This window comes from Oncorhynchus mykiss, chromosome 28 (genome assembly GCF_013265735.2).
Source record: "Oncorhynchus mykiss isolate Arlee chromosome 28, USDA_OmykA_1.1, whole genome shotgun sequence".
Classification (NCBI taxonomy): Eukaryota; Metazoa; Chordata; class Actinopteri; order Salmoniformes; family Salmonidae; genus Oncorhynchus; species Oncorhynchus mykiss.
Genome location: NC_048592.1, coordinates 18,632,144 through 18,648,724, shown reverse-complemented (window position 1 = coordinate 18,648,724; position 16,581 = coordinate 18,632,144). Strand labels below are relative to the sequence as shown.

At 43.3% G+C, this 16,581-nt stretch overlaps 1 protein-coding gene across 4 annotated transcripts in view; it reads right to left on the bottom strand.

The window, feature by feature from the left end:
* LOC110508667 (solute carrier family 12 member 7) overlaps positions 1-16,581 on the bottom strand; it is a 79,098-nt gene that overhangs the window by 9,836 nt on the left and 52,681 nt on the right. For all 4 annotated transcript variants that reach the window (XM_036967035.1, XM_021589369.2, XM_021589370.2 and 1 more), the window contains exons 10-21: positions 16,457-16,555; positions 16,301-16,358; positions 15,658-15,832; positions 15,453-15,571; positions 15,257-15,355; positions 11,788-11,907; positions 11,076-11,180; positions 7,051-7,219; positions 1,761-1,956; positions 1,262-1,431; positions 884-1,015; positions 665-772 (exon numbers count right to left, since the gene is read on the bottom strand). In XM_036967035.1, the coding sequence (XP_036822930.1) occupies positions 665-772; positions 884-1,015; positions 1,262-1,431; positions 1,761-1,956; positions 7,051-7,219; positions 11,076-11,180; positions 11,788-11,907; positions 15,257-15,355; positions 15,453-15,571; positions 15,658-15,832; positions 16,301-16,358; positions 16,457-16,555 (1,550 nt within the window). The remainder of the gene's footprint in view (positions 1-664; positions 773-883; positions 1,016-1,261; positions 1,432-1,760; positions 1,957-7,050; positions 7,220-11,075; positions 11,181-11,787; positions 11,908-15,256; positions 15,356-15,452; positions 15,572-15,657; positions 15,833-16,300; positions 16,359-16,456; positions 16,556-16,581) is intronic.

Below are 16,581 nucleotides of genomic sequence, written 5' to 3'. Positions count from 1 at the left end.
GCAGTGACCAAGTGTTCACTTGTCAATATAATGATGTTTTATCCACTATTGTACAAAAGCTGAAGAAAATACACACATCCAGGTACTTTCTGCAGGTGCTGGAGATGTAGGAAAACACAGTATACTGCTGCTCATGCTCCCAGGTGATTTTATTTACAACAATGTTTTGACTTAAACCCTTCAGTTTCAAAATGTACATATTGTGTCTTATCCTAACTGAATATTGTGTGTGTATATTAGCGTAAATACTGATCACCTTCCTTGTGTATGATCATATATTTTGATACTTTTGTGAACCTACGTTATATAATTTTACCTCCCGTTTCATTAGCCTTCCGCCCCCACCTGGATATGGATGCCTGATGAAGGGTCGAACTGTTCCATATAGAATCACCTGGGATCGTGAGCAGCAGTGTGCGCCGTTTCCCTTTTGTTGTCCACTATTGAATCACCTGGTTACACCACAGGAGGCTGCTAAGGGGAGGACGGCTCATAATAATGGATGGAATGGAGTAAATGGAATGGTATCAAACACATGGAAACACGATGAGTATGATACCATTCCATTGATTCCATTCCAGCCATTACTATGAACCCGTCCTCCCCAAACCACCAACCTCCTGTAGGTTAAACAGAACCTGACAAGAGTTGAGCATCACATTACCTCTCTCTCCCGCTCGGTTTTGGACAGCTGCATCTGTTTCAGCATCTGAGAGCGCTGCTCCATCACCAGGGTCTTCTCATAGGTGAATGCTGCAATGTCACTATCGTGCTGAGGACAGAAATACAAAGAAACTGGCAAAAAAAGGGGGCAAAACCGTTGACAAGTGGTTTCTTATTTATACTATAGCAGGTATGATTAAGTGTGAGTGCAGCTGCTTACCATCTCCACCACCTCCACTACAGCGTTGAGACGGAGGTGATACAGGAACATCTGCAGGTCCTTCTTCATCTGAATACTGTTGTCATTCATCTGAGCCACTGTGAAGATACGCATCTTACACTTCCTCCACACCTGGGACAGACAAGGAACAGAGAGATAGAAAAAAAGGAAAGATACTATGAGCGTCTATGAAACTGTTCTAAATGATATAGTGCTTCAGTCCAATATCAGTTGTGGAAATTGTTTAATGGCCCCTTGCAATTAACAAAAAACATTTCTGGCCATTATTAGAATGTAGTGTGTACATACTTTTTCTTCTTTTTTTACAAAGCAACAGTATACAGTACCCAAAGGCATATGGTGCCAATGCCACAATACCTTGTGTTGGCGCAGTAAGAAAGGCAGCAGCATGAGAAGACCTCCATCGTGAACAATCCACCACACGTCTATGGTGCCCTCCCCCAGACGGTCCTGGTTGCAGGGGAACTTGTCAATGTTCTTAGCAACCAACAGGGCCTGATGGGCTGACGTAGTCTCTCTCACTGTCTCTGTGGGATAAGGAGGATATTTACTGTACTGCTTGTATTGTTATCAGTGCAAGAAACCCACATAATTAGGCCCCACAGTTTTGACTGACTCTGGTCAGGTAATTTGGTCAGGAAAAACTCTTAACCCGGCCTATAAACATACAAAAATGTTCTCAGAACCTAAAACCAAATCTCAATAGATAGCTACGCTAGCTTAATTTTTCAAATGTATGTGGATGTTGTCAGAGGCTACTTATTATGACATACTTGATGCTCCTTAAATCTACTGTAGACTAGTATAGCAAACGATGGTGTGTAGTGTGGAGGATACTAGAGTATGGTGTGTGTACCAATGAAGTTCTTCCAGGGGTAGGAGTCCTCAGCCTGTTTCCAGCCCCCAGGCCAGGCCATGAGAACGGCGTTGTGTTTCATGCCCCCCAGCCCTGCCGACTGGATCAGGTGGGAGAAACCATCCCGCAGGTTAGAGGACACCACCACGTGGCAGAAACCTTTGGTACGCTCCAGGTGCATAGCCGACTTAACGTTCTGCACCAAGAAAAGACAAAAAACATCAGGAGAAAATATAATGAAAGAGTGAAGAGGAGGATGAATCGATGGGAAAGTGAAAATAAACACTTTCAAAATACCGATAGTGGATGAAACATTTGATGCAAGAATACAGTGGCAAGAAAAAGTAAGTGAACCCTTTGGAAATACCTGGATTTCTGCATAAATTGGTCATAAAATTATCTGATCTTCATCTAGATCACAACAATAGACAAACACAGTCTGCTTAAACTAATAACACAAACAATTATACGTTTTCATGTCTTTATTGAACACACTGTGTATACATTCACAGTGCAGGGTGAAAAAAGTATGTGAACCCTTGGATTTAATAACTGGTTGACCCTACTTTGGCAGCAATAACCTCAACCAGACCTGCACAAAGGGCAGGAGGAATTTTGGACCATTCCTCTTTACAAAACTGTTTCAGTTCAGCAATATTCTCGGGATGTCTGGTGTGAACTGCTCTATGAGGTCATGCCACAGCATCTCAATCGGGTTGAGGTCAGGACTCTCCAGTAGTCATATTTTCTTCTGTTGAAGCCATTCTGTTGTTGATTTACTTCTGTGTTTTGGGTCGTTGTCCTGTTGCATCACCCAATTTCTGCTGAGCTTCAATTGGCGGACAGATAGCCTAACATTTTCCTGTTAAACTTGGGATTTCATTTTTCCATCGATGATAGCAAGCTGTCCAGGCCCTGAGGCAGCCCCAAACCATGATGCTCCCTGCACCATACAGTTGGGTTGAGGTTTTGATGTTGGTGTGCTGTGCCTTTTTTCTCCACACATAGTGTTGTTGTTGTTGTTCCTTCCAAACAACTCAACTGTAGTTTCATCTGTCCACAGAATATTTTGCCAGTAGCGCTGTAGAACATCCAGGTGCACTTTTGCAAACTTCAGACGTGCACCAATGTTGTTTTTGGACAGCAGTGGCTTCTTCCGTGGTGTCCTCCCATGAACACCATTCTTGTTTAGTGTTTTACGTATCGTTGACTCGTCAATAGAGATGTTAGCATGTTCCAGAGATTTCTGTAAGTCTTTAGCTGACACTCTAGGATTCTTCTTAACCTCATTGAGCATTCTGCGCTGTGCTCTTGCAGCCTTCTTTGCAGGACGGCCACTCCTAGGGAGACTAGAGTGCTGAACTTTTCCTCCATTTATAGACAATTTGTCTTACCATGGACTGATGAACAACAAGGTTTTTAGAGGAACTTTTGTAACCCTTTCCAGCTTTATGCAAGTCAACAATTCTTAATCTTAGGTCTTCTGAGATCTCTTTTGTTCGAGGCATGGTTCACATCAGGCAGTGCTTCTTGTGAGTGTTTTTTATAAGGCAAGGCAGCTCTAACCAACATCTCCAATCTCGTCTCATTGATTGGACCAATTAGCTTTCGGAGAAGTCATTAGCCTAGGGGTTCACATACTTTTCCCAACCTACACAGTAAATGTTTAAATTATATATTCAATATAGACAAGAGAAATACAATAATATGTGTGTTATTAGTTTAAGCACACTGTGTGTGTATTGTTGTGACTTAGATGATCAGATTACATTTGATCAAATCCAGGTAATTCCAAAGGGTTCTTACTTTTTCTTGCCACTGTACTATGCAGAAAGTATGAAGAAAAATCACCCATGGGATGTAAGTCTTTATAAATGCTTTCTAAACTTGGACCTTAAGTCAAGAGTGAGTGACCAAAATAATGTTTCAACATGTATGGCTAATAATTGGAAACATCTATACAGCTGACTGCAGGAATCTTTACGGAGCCAGTGGAGTTAGATGGCACAAAGCGTTTTATTGACCTCTTCGTACTTGAAATAGACTAGTCAGAACATATCATTGAATTTGGCCAGAGGGTAGCATGACAGAACAAGACTGAAATGCAGCTTTCATCAGACTGTAATCTGGGACGAGGAAGAGGACAGAGAGTGAGGTGCACAGAGAATTATGTAATTATGTATAAAGTTGTAACATTTTGTCCCAGAGGGCAATTGGCTTTGCAGCAGGTAAAAAAAACATATAAAATCTACATGGATCACAATGGATCACCAGTACTCATCTCTAACAGCTTGCCTCTATGATGTTTCAGTGCACCCCTCTGACCTGCCAGCAGGTGGCAGAGCTTTCTGTTTTGAGATCATGAATTGAGAACTCAATACACCTCAATGAGGTGAAAGCAAAGGAGTAAGCAAGCCTGTTAGAGTCAGGGATAATAATGCATATACTAGCACTTGTAGTGTGCTTGCCAAACGCCTGCTTGACAAAGACTCCAGCCACCCGAGAGATGGACTGTTCTCCATGCTCACATCCGGCAGGCAGTACCGGTGCATCAAGGCTCAGACCAACAGACTCCTAAACAGCTTCTATCCCCTGGCCAGCCATAAGACTGTTAAATGGCTAACAACTACTGCTCTCCCTCTCCCACAGACTATCCACACAGACCATCCACAGGTCTCCACCGATGTATTACTGCATTACACTGCTGTCCATTGATTATTGATTACCATTAGTATTTATCTATTTATCCTGCTACTGGTCACTATTACTACTGTTTACATGTTTATACATACACATTAATATATGCCAGTAGTCTATTACCATAAGTATTTATATATTGCTGCTACCAGTTACTTTTTCAGCAGTGTTTACATGTACACTGAGTATATAAAACATTAAGAACACCTGCTCTTTCCATGACATAGACTGACCAGGTGAAAGCCATGATCCCTTCTTGATGTTACTTGTTAAATCCACTTCAATCAGTATAGATGAAGGAGGAGACAGGTTAAAGAAGGATTTTTAAGTCTTGAATTTTTTTGGGCATGGATTGTGTGTGTGCCATTCAGAGGGTGAATGGGTAAGCCAAATAATGAATTGCCTTTGAACGGGGTATGGTAGAAAATTGAGTGTTTGAAGAACTGCAACACTGCTGTGCTATTCACGCTGAACTTTTTTGGTTACTACATGATTCCATATGTATTATTTCATAGTGTTGATGTCTTCTCTATGTAGAAAATAGTAAAAAATTAAGAAAAACCCCTGAATGAGTAGGTGTCCAAACTTTTGACTGGTACAGATCAAATCACATTTATTTATAAAGCCCTTCTTACATCAGCTGATATCTCAAAGTGCTGTACAGAAACCCAGCCTAAAACCCCAAACAGCAAGCAATGCAGGTGTAGAAGCACGGTGGCTAGGAAAAACTCCCTAGAAAGGCCAGAACCTACCAAGAAACCTAGAGAGGAACCAGGCTATGAGGGGTGGAGCCTCTTCTGGCTGTGCCGGGTGGAGATTATAACAGAACATAGCCAAGATGTTCAAATGTTCATAAATGACCAGCAGGGTCAAATAATAATAAATCACAGTGGATGTCGAGGGTGCAACAGGTCAGCACATCAGGAGTAAATGTCAGTTGGCTTTTTATAGCCGACCATCTCTACCGCTCCTGCTGCATGCATGTATGCATGTATGTATGTATGTATGTATGTATGTATGTATGTATGTATGTATGTATGTATGTATGTATGTATGTATGTATGTATGTATGTATGTATGTGTGATGCACCGATATTACAGTTTTGGCCGATATCCGATAATTTCTTTGCCAAAAAACCCGATACCTGATATTAAACATTTTAGCGACCTTTTAAGCATTCTAGTACAGTTAAATAGTTAACACACACCCATGGACGCTGTGGTCTAAGTGCAAGAGGTCATTGTTTGCAGGCTGGTTGTATTGATGCTAGCTAGGTACCAAGGTAAAAGCTAGCTACTCCAGAAGCTGCGGTCGAACAAATTATGCTTTATTACCAACGCGGTATTGTCATCTACCATGACAGAGATTGGTTGATTGTCAAGGACAATGAAAACCATTATCAAGGAATTCGCCTTTGAGTTGTCTCGCTGAAATATTGTTACTCTTTCAAATGACTGCTTGACTTGTTCACTGCTCGATCCACACAGCTGACATTGTGGGCAAGTTTAGGAATGCTGTGTTGCACGTATCGTCATTTACGTCATGTACCTTTGTTATATAGGTATGCACGTCAGCTTTGACATTGGTTTTGCACATCTGGCGTTAAACTAGACATCGGGCCGATATCAATTTTGGCATTTTTAGCTAATATCGGGCCGATTCCGATATGTTCACCGATATATCGTGCATCCCTAGTATGTATGTATGTATGTATGAAAATATCAGTGATGTTATCCTCGCAAGGGGAGGGTGCTAGAGTATGGAAAACAGAGGTGACAATAATTTTGACCGTTATCTTTCGAGATTCTTAAAAAAAAATGTTTCAATAAAATCTATTTTTCTGAGCAATTGTATTAGTATAAAATAATATACCAATAATTTTGAGCATAGAATATCACTCAGTACTTGTATTTATTTTACGCAGTCTTTTTTGCTCATATTTATCAAGGTTGCCAATAATTATGGACCTAACTGTGTGACTGACTGCAATAAGGGGAATTTAAAAAGAGTGTATTGTCTTTTACATAAACAAATTAACTATGCTATTGTTGATTTGATTTCACACCACATAGCCTAGGCTACTAAGCACAGTAACATAATTCAACAAAAAATATGCTATTCTCTTCTTTTGAAATACATTTTATTTGTTGCATAAAGTTTTTTAAGGCCTGCATAAATGGAAATAATAATAGATTTCTTTGTGATGGTGTATATTAAATGGACTTAGACTGGTAAAATAAATGCCTGCAGCATTGGTCAATTCGAATTTGTCGAGGCCCGGCTATTCTAGTTTTAAAGAGAAAAAAAATAGATTTTGTGTCTGTCATATCATTAGTATTGTATCCTCTTCTACATTATTAAATTGAAGGATGACCAACATGTCTTGTTGTCAAGATTCACATGAGGGTGTTTGTGAAAGAAAGTAACTTAAAAAGTAATATAACGCGTTACTCTGCACAAAGTCATTTTCATAAAGTAACGTGTTACTTTGAAAGTAAGGAGTAAAATATGACTTTCCCAAGTAACAAATCCCAACAATGGATACGAATTCCCTGCCGCCATGATCATGTGATATGAGTGTCTCAGTCTCACCTGCTCTGCGCTCTTGGCCTCAGCTCCCAGGGTCATGTAGGTGCCCTCAAGCACAGAGCTGACGATGGTCAGGCCTTTCCCTGCCTTCAGCTGGGTGGTGAAGGACAGCAGACGAGGGTGTTTCACCCCCAGGTCTGAATCCAACTTCAGTAGCACCAGTAGCTGAGGCCTGGGGGGAGAGATAAGGTAAAGTACAGTCAGTATATGTCAATAGATAGGCATCAGGAAAAGCCCAAAAACTAGGTCACCAGACAGAACATCAAGACAACTGTGTGTATTGTGCATCAGATCTACACTAGATTCTACTGTCTTCAAACTGACAATGCACCCCTGTTTTGATTTCTAAGACATTCTTGTATCTTTCACAACTAAAGCTGCCAAATAACTCTAAATCTAGTATATATAACCTGTTTCAAATTGTCCCTTTTACGCTCAACATAGCCACTTCAAATGCCCACTCGCTCTGTCATGGGAAAAATATCCTTTCTATTTTATTCAGCTAAGTTCAATTATATTTTTCTTACTATAAAATCATATAAAATAATGGCACAGGACTTATAAGCATAACTCTTCAGCTAAACTAACAAGCCTACAAATCAAATCAAAGTCTATTTGTCAAGTGCACCGAATACAACAAGGAATACAACCTTACAGTGAAATGCTTACTTACAGGCTCTAACCAATAGTGCAAAAAAGTTATTAGGTGAACAATAGGTAAGTAAAGAAATAAAAAGTAAAAAGACTGAAAAATAACAGTAGCGAGGCTATATACAGACACCGGTTAGTCAGGCTGATTGAGGTAGTATGTACATGTAGATATGGTTAAAGTGACTATGCATATATGATGAACAGAGAGTAGCAGTAGCGTAAAAGAGGGGTTGGCAGGTGGCGGGACACAATGCAGATTGACCGGTTAGCCAATGTGCGGGAGCACTGGTTAGTCGGCCCAATTGAGGTAGTATGTACATGAATGTATAGTTAAAGTGACTATGCATATATGATAAACAGAGAGTAGCAGCAGTGTAAAAGAGAGGTTGTGGGTGGAAAACAATGCAAATAGTCCGGGTAGACATTTGATTACCTGTTCAGGAGTCTTATGGCTTGGGGGTAAAAACTGTTGAGAAGCATTTTTGTCCTAGACTTGGCACTCCGGTACCATTTGCCATGCGGGAGTAGAGAGAACTGTCTATGACTGGGGTCTTTGACAATTTTTAGGGCCTTCCTCTGACACCGCCTGGTGTAGAGGTCCTGGATGGCAGGCAGCTTAGCCCCAGTGATGTACTGGGCCATACACACTACCCTCTGTAGTGCCTTGAGGTCGGAGGCCGAGCAATTGCCGTACCAAGCAGTGATACAGCAGTGATGTTGCAGCTGTAGAACCTTTTGAGGATCTGAGGACCCATGCCAAATCTTTTAGTTTCCTGAGGGGGAAATAGGCTTTGTCGTGTCCTCTTCACAACTGTCTTGGTGTGTTTGGACCATTCTAGTTTGTTGGTGATGTGGACACCAAGGAACTTGAAGCTCTCAACCTGCTCCACTACAGCCCCGTTGATGAGAATGGAGGTGTGCTCGGTCCTCCTCCTCCTGTAGTCCACAATCATCTCCTTAGGCTTGGTTACGTTAAGGGATAGGTTGTTATTCTGGCACAACTTGATGGTGTTGGAGTCATGCCTGGCCATGCAGTCGTGGGTGAACAGGGTGTACAGGAGGGGAATGAGCACTCACCCCTGGGGGGCTCCAGTGTTGAGGATCAGCGTGGCAGATATGTTGCTACCTACCCTCACCACCTGGGGGCGGCCCGTCAGGAAGTCCAGGATCCAGTTGCAGAGAGAGGTGTTTAGTCCCAGGATCTTTAGCTTAGTGATGAGCTATGGTGTTGAACGCTGAGCTGTAGTCAATGAATAGCATTCTCACATAGGTGTTCATTTTGTCCAGGTGGGAAAGGGCAGTGTGGAGTGCAATAGAGATTGCATCATCTGTGGATCTGTTTGGGCAGTATACAAATTGGAGTGGGTCTAGGACTTCTGGGATAATGGTGTTGATGTGAGCCATTACCAGCCTTTCAAAGCACTTCATGGCTACGGACATGAGTGCTACGGGTCTGTAGTTATTGAGGCAGACTCAATCAGGGACATGTTGAAAAGGTCAGTGAACACCTGCCAGTTGGTCAGCACATGCCTGGAGCACACGTCCTGATAATCCGTCTGGCCCAGCAGCCTTGTGAATGTTGACCTGTTTAAAGGTCTTACTCACGTCGGCTACGAAGAGCGTGATCACAGTCGTCCAGAACAGCTGATGGTCTCATGCATGCCACAGTGTTGCTTGCCTCGAAACATAGCAGGATTTCTTATAAGCTTCCGGGTTAGAGTCCCGCACCTTGAAAGCGGCAGCTCTACCCTTTAGCTCAGTGTGAATGTTGCCTGTAATCCATGGCTTCTGGTTGGGGTATGTACGTACAGTCACTGTAGGGACGACGTCCTCAATGCACTTATTGATAAAGCAGGTGACTGATGTGGTGTACTCCTCAATGCCATTGGAAGAATCCCGGAACATGTTCCAGTCTGTGATAACAAAACAGTCCTGTAGTTTAGCATCTGCTTCATCTGGCCACTTTTTTATAGACCGAGTCACTGGTGCTTCCTGCTTTCATTTTTGCTTGTAAGCAGGAATCAGGAGGATAGAGTTGTGGTCGGATTTATCAAATGGAGGATGAGGGAGAGCTTTGTACGCCTCTCTCTGTGTGGAGTACAGGTGTACTAGAAGTTTTTCCCCTCTGGTTGCACATTTAACATGTTGATAGAAATTAGGTAGAACTGATTTAAATGTCCCTGCTTTAAAGTCTCTGGCCACTAGGAGCACCGCCTCTGGGTGAGTGGTTGGTTGCCTGTTTGGTTATTTCCTTATACAGCTGACTGAGTGCGGTCTTAGTGCCAGCGTCTGTCTGTGGTGGTAAATAAACAGCCATGAAAAGTATAGCTGAAACCTCTATAGGCAAGTAGTGTGGCCTGCAATTTATCACAATATACTCTACTTCAGGCAAGCAAAATCTTCCTTAGACTTCCTTAGATTTCCTCCACCACCTGTTGTTTACAAATATGCACAGACTGCCCCCCCTCGTCTTACCGGAGTGTGCTGTTCTATCTTGCCTGTGCAGTGTATATCCCGCTAGCTGAATATCCATGTCATGGATCCACGTCATTCAGCCACGATTCCGTGAAACATAGGATATTACAGTTTTTAATGTCCCTTTGGTAGGATATTCGTGATCGTACCTTGTCTAATTTATTGTCCAATGATTGTGAGTAATATTGACGGTAACGGCAGCTTTCCCCCTCGCCTTCTGCCGATCCTCACGAGTCATCCCGCTCTGTGTCCTCTGTACCTGCGTCTCTTCCTCTTGCAAATAACTGGGATGTTGGCCTTGTTGGGTGTTAGGAGAATGTCCTGTGCGTCCTGCTTGTTGAAGAAAATAATCTTTGTCTAAGCTCCTTTTTTGCCGTAAGATACGGTTGCAGAAACATTATGTACAAAATAAATGACAAATAACGCAAAAAAAAAAAAAAAAACACATAACAGCACAATTGGTTGGGCGCTAGTAAACCTGCAGCCATTTCTTCCGGCGCCATTTTCTGTCAATGCCTATGGCATGGAGCATAGCAAGATAACATAGGCCTACAGTAGGCCAACTCATACTCTGATCTTCTGAAACACATTTTCTTCATATCATAATGTTTGTTTGGACCCAACTAAAATAAATAATGGATTTATTGTGATGGTGTAAATTAAATAACACTTATTTGACTTTCTTTTTTAAATGTTCCAAAGGTGTAGGTCAGCAGCTTTGTGTGCATGAAGGCCAGGAGTGGTTAATGTACATTTTCGGTCAATTACAGTGAGACCGGCAGTCTTTGCATGACAATAACCGTCTGACAAAATTCCATGACTCTTTGAAGAGGAAGGGTTTTACCCTTAGTTCATCAGGAGTCATCGCCATCCTACGCTCTACACAGTTCTCAACCTCTCACCTCCAGTTCTTAGTGTGTGTTGGCACCTCCTCCAGGCGGATCAGAGCGTAGCGAGCAGCGTTCAGGGACAGCCCTCTGATCCCGTCTCCCCACTCCTTCTCTGCCCTGAGAGGAAAGAGAGTTCAATTATAGATTTGGTTTAACCTTCATACAACTAGGCAAGTCAGTTAAGAACAAATTCTTATTTACAATGACGGCCTACCCCGGCCAAACCCTCCCCTAACCCAGACGACGCTGGGCCAATTGTGCGCCGCCCGATGGGACTCCCGATCACGGCCGGTTGTGATACAGCCCGGGTTGTGATACAGCCCGGGATCGAACCAGGGTCTGTAGTGACGCCTCTAGCACTGAGATGCAGTGCCTTAGAATGCTTCGCCACTCGGGAGCCCGAGATCAGAGAGTGGGTTAAAAAAGGCAGGAACACTATAGGATGACAGAGATCTCACACATTAGGTAACAAAAACAATGCACCAAACTGAAACCAATGCAATGCACCAAACTGTAACTGAAGCAAATTATAACACACAGTCCATTACATGGGTTAAAGAAAGGGTGGGACACGTGTAGGGATGTGTGATACAGTGTTATATTGCATTGTGTGGGGAATGGCCACTACATAAGTGCTGTTAGTCACACATTTAAGTACCACAACCAATGTAATTACAATACAGTACAATGTTATTGAGCTGTAATTGGGAAACCAAACTCTTACCCTCTGTACTCAATGTACTTATAGATGCATCCTGCAATGGACATGGCTACCAGGGCATAGTACCAGGAGGAGATGAACATGAGGGAGAGACAGAGACTCATCCCCAGGAATGACAGAGTCCTGTAGGGACCAGAGAACAGGACAACAGGGGCTTATTTTTTGGATAGGCATTAGGTCAGTGTTCCTTAGTCCTGATATTTCTTGGACACCTACTTTTATTCCACACCAACACTAACAAACCTGATTTAATTAATCAAGGGCTTGATGATTAGTTGATTGGTTGAATCAGGTGGGTTAGTGCTTGGTTGAAATAAAAAAATCTAACTTTGTTTGTCACAAACACCGTATACAACAAGTGTAGACCTTAACGTGAAATGCATACTTACAAGCCCTTAACAAACAATGCAGTTCCAGAAAGAGTTAAGAAAATATTTATCAAATAAACTAAAGTAAAAACGAATAAAAAGTAACAAAATAAAAATAACGAGGCTTTATACAGGGGGTACCGAGTCAATGTGCAGGGGTACAGGTTAGTCAAGGTAATTTGTACATGTATTTGATTAATTGTTCAGCAGTCTTATGGCTAGGGGGTAGAAGCTGTTAAGGAGCCTTTTGGTCCTAGATGTGGCACTCTGGTACCGCCTAGTATTAGAGGTCCTGGATGGCAGGAATCATGGTCTCAGTGATGTAATGGGCAGTACGCACTACCCTCTGTAGCGCCTTATGGTGAGATGCCTGAGCAGTTGCCATACCAGGCAGTAATGCAACCGGTCGGGATGCTCTCGATAGTGCAGCTGTAGAACTTTTTGAGGATCTGGGGACCCATACCAAACCTTTTTAGTCTCCTGAGGGGGAAAAGGTGTTGTCGTGCCTTCTTTACGACCGTCTTTGGACCATGATAGTTCGCTGGTGATGTGGACACCAAGGAACTTGAAACTCTCGACCCGCTCCACTACAGTCCCGTCGATGAGAATGGGAGCCTGTTCGGCCCGCCTTTTCATGTAGTCCACGATCAACTCCTTTGTCTTGCTCACATTGGAGGTAGAGGTTGTTGTCCTGGCACCGCACTATAGGCTGTCTCATCGTTGTCGGTAATCAGGCCTACCACTGTTGTGTGGTCAGCAAACGTAATGATGGTGTTGGAGTCATGTTTGGCCACGAAGTCGTGGGTTAACAGGGAGTACAGGATTGGACTAATCACAAACCCTTGAGGGGCCCCCATGTTGAGGATCAGCTTGCCTACCCTTACCACGTGGGGGGCAGCCCGTCAGGAAGTCCAGGATCCAGTTGCAGAGGGAGTTGTTTAGTTCCAAGGTCCTTAGCTTAGAGATGAGCTTTGTGCGCACTATGGTGTTAAACGCTGAGCTGTAGTCAATGAACAACAATCTCACATTAGGTGTTCCTTTTGTCCAGGTGGGAAAGGGCAATGTTGAGTGCGATTGCACCATCTGTGGATCTGTTGGGGCAGTCTGCGAATTGGAGTTGGTCTAGGGTATCCGGGATGATGCTGTTGATGTGAGCCATGACCAGCCTTTCAAAGCACTTTATGGCTACTGATGTGAGTGCTACGGGGCGGTAATCATTTAGGCAGGTTACCTTCGCTTCCTTGGGCACAGGAACTATGGTGGTCTGCTTGAAACATGTAGGTATTACAAACTTGGTCAGGGAGAGGTTGAAAATGTCAGTGCAGACACTTTCCAGTTGGTCCGCGCATGCTTTGAGTACACGTCCTGGTAATTCCTCTGGCCCCGCGGCTTTGTGAATGTTGACCTGTTTAAATGACTTGCTCACATCAACTACTGAGAGCGTTTTCACAGTCATCTGGGACAGCTGGTGCTCTCATGCATGCTTCAGTGTTGCTTGCCTTGAAGCGAGCATAAAAGGGCATTTCTCTCGCTAATAGGCTCGGGTCACTGGGTAGCTGGTGGCTGGGTTTCCCTTTGCAGTCCGTAATAGTTTGCAAGCCCTGCCACATCCGACGAGCGTCAGAGCTGGTGTAGTAGGATTCATTCTTCCTCCTGTATTGCCGCTTTGCCTGTTTGATGCTTCGTCTGAGGGCGTAGCGGGACTTCTTATAAGCGTCCAGATTAGTGGTGTTCCTTGAAAGTGTCAGCTCTAGTCTTTAGCTCGATGCGGATGTTGCCTGTAATCCATTAATTCTGGTTGGGATATGTACGTACAGTCAATGTGGGGATGACGTCATCGATGCAATTATTGATGAAATCGATGACTGAGGCAGTATACTCCTCAATGCCATTGGAAGAATCCCGGAACATATTCCAGTCTGTGCTAGTAAAACAGTCCTGCGGCGTAGCATCCGCGTCATCTGACCACTTCCATATTGAGGGAGTCACTGGTACTCCCTGCTTTAGTTTTTGCTTGTAAGCAGGAATCAGGAGGATAGAATTATGGTCAGATTTGCCAAATGGAGGGTGAGAGAGAGCTTTGTATGCATCTCTGTGTGTGGAGTAAAGGTGGTCTAGAGTTGTTTTTCCTCTGGTTGCACATGTTACATGCTAGTAGAAATTAGGTAAAACTGATTTAAGTTTCCCTGCATTAAAGTCCCCGGCCACTAGGAGCGCCGCTTCTGGATGAGCGTTTTCTTGTTTGCTTATGGCCTCATACAGCTCGTTGAGTGTGGTCTTAGAACCAGCATCGGTTTGTCATGGTAAATAGACGGCTACAAAAAATATAGATGAACACTCTTGGTACATAGTGTGGTCTACAGTGTATCATAAGGTACTCCACACCTCAGGCGTGCAATACCTTGAGATTTCTTTAATATTAGACATCGCGCACCAGCTGTTATTGACAAATAGATACACACCCCCAACCCTCGTCTTATCAGACATAGCTTCTCGATCCTGCCGATGCATGGAAAATTTGGCCAGCTCTATATTATCCGTGTCATCGTTCAGCCATGACTCGGTGAAACATAAGATATTCAAGTTTTTAATGTCCCGTTGGTAGGATCGTCTATCATCTACATTGTTTTCCAATGATTACACATTGGCCAATAGAACGGATGGTAGTGGAGGTTTACTCACGAGCCTACGAATTCTCAAACGGCAGCCCGATCTCCGCCCCCTTTTTCTCTGTCTTTTCTTCACGCAAATTATGGGAATTTGGAACAGTTCCCAAGAAAGCAGTATATCCTTCGTGTCGGACTCGTTAAAGAAGAAATCCAGTTTCATCCAGTTCGAGGTGAGTAATTGATGTTCTGATGTCCAGAAGTTATTTTCTGTCATAAGAGACAGTAGCAGCAACACTATGTACAAAATACGTTTTAAAAAAAAGTTACAAACAACGCAAAAAAAGTAACAAAATAGCACAGTTGGATAGGAGCTCGTAAAACGCCAGCCATCCCCTCCGGCGCCATTCTCAACAAAACCTGCACTCCTTGTGGGTCCAAAGGTCCAGAATGGAATATAATTGCATTTGGCGCTTTTGGTATGAGAAATAAACTCACCAGTGGTAAAACTTAAACCTGGGCCTCCAGTTGGGAGTGCGTAGCAGTGTCTGGACGGCACAGGCTAGGTTGACAAACAGGTAACACATCAGGAAAAACCTGCAACCCAGCCCCACGGAAAGGACAAAGAAAAGGGACTTATTTTTGACCAACAGGCTTTTGAGGCAAGATTATTCACACAGAGCTAAACACTCACATTGAGAGAATGGGGGCAACAGCATCCAGTGATGCAATAAGGATTCCAATCTCACAGATACCAACAGTCATCAAGAGGGCCCAGGTAGGTTCCCCATTGGCTTTACCATGACCAAACACCTAGAGAGACAGACACAGAGAACTATCTGAAGTGTTTCTGTTTTCGAGATGCAAAAGCAAGGGCAGAGTCTCTAGGACCTTCCTACCTGCAGAAAGGGGACGATCCCATCGCGTGCTATGGCCTGCAGCAGGCGAGGGGCGCCGGTGAGGCTCTGCAGCCCTGCACCACAGCAGGAGAAGAAGGAGCCAATCACGATTACCCACGGAGAAGGCCATGCCAGAGTTCCAATCACCAGGTTCTTCTTAACCGAGTCCCCAAATCTGTAGTAGAAATACACCCAGTTGAATGTTATACAAACACAGGAGAGAACTAGACCAAAAGAAAGACAGGCAAATTGAGAGAAATCTGAGCATATACTGTACACATAATGAACAACTCAGTAATAATCTTAGGCTGATTGGGACAGAGCAACTAAACACCCTATCACATGACATTGAACTTGTTGGCACACAATGTTCTCTTTACAATGCTGTCTGTTTACGTGTGGTCTTTCCTTCTAAATGTGCAACAAGGGGGTATGTGTATGATAGGTATTTGATATAGAAATTATACAGAGCAGTAAAGGCTTCCGCATCAAAGTTACATAATGACATAACTGCTATTTCCAAGTTGTAAATAATAATAGTTCTTACTTGGAAGTACTAACTGTGGAAAAAGAATAATAGATGTATTTTATATAGCGCTTTTCACTATAAAGATAATCACAACGACACTTAAATAGTACTTACTTGTCTCTCAAAACGACACCCTCGATACAGGCACCAAATAGGACCACACAGGTCATGTCTGGGAGTTGTGTTTAAGATAGTACACACACACACACACCACACACACACCACACACACACCACACACACACACACACACACATTTCCCCAAGGATACAAATAAAAGAAGTGGTTGCTATGGCCAGGATGGTGCCGATGGGAATCGATCTCTGGGCATCTCTCAGGTCTCCAGATCTGTTGGAGCCCGCCATGATTCCTGTGATGGAAACACACATACCGTAC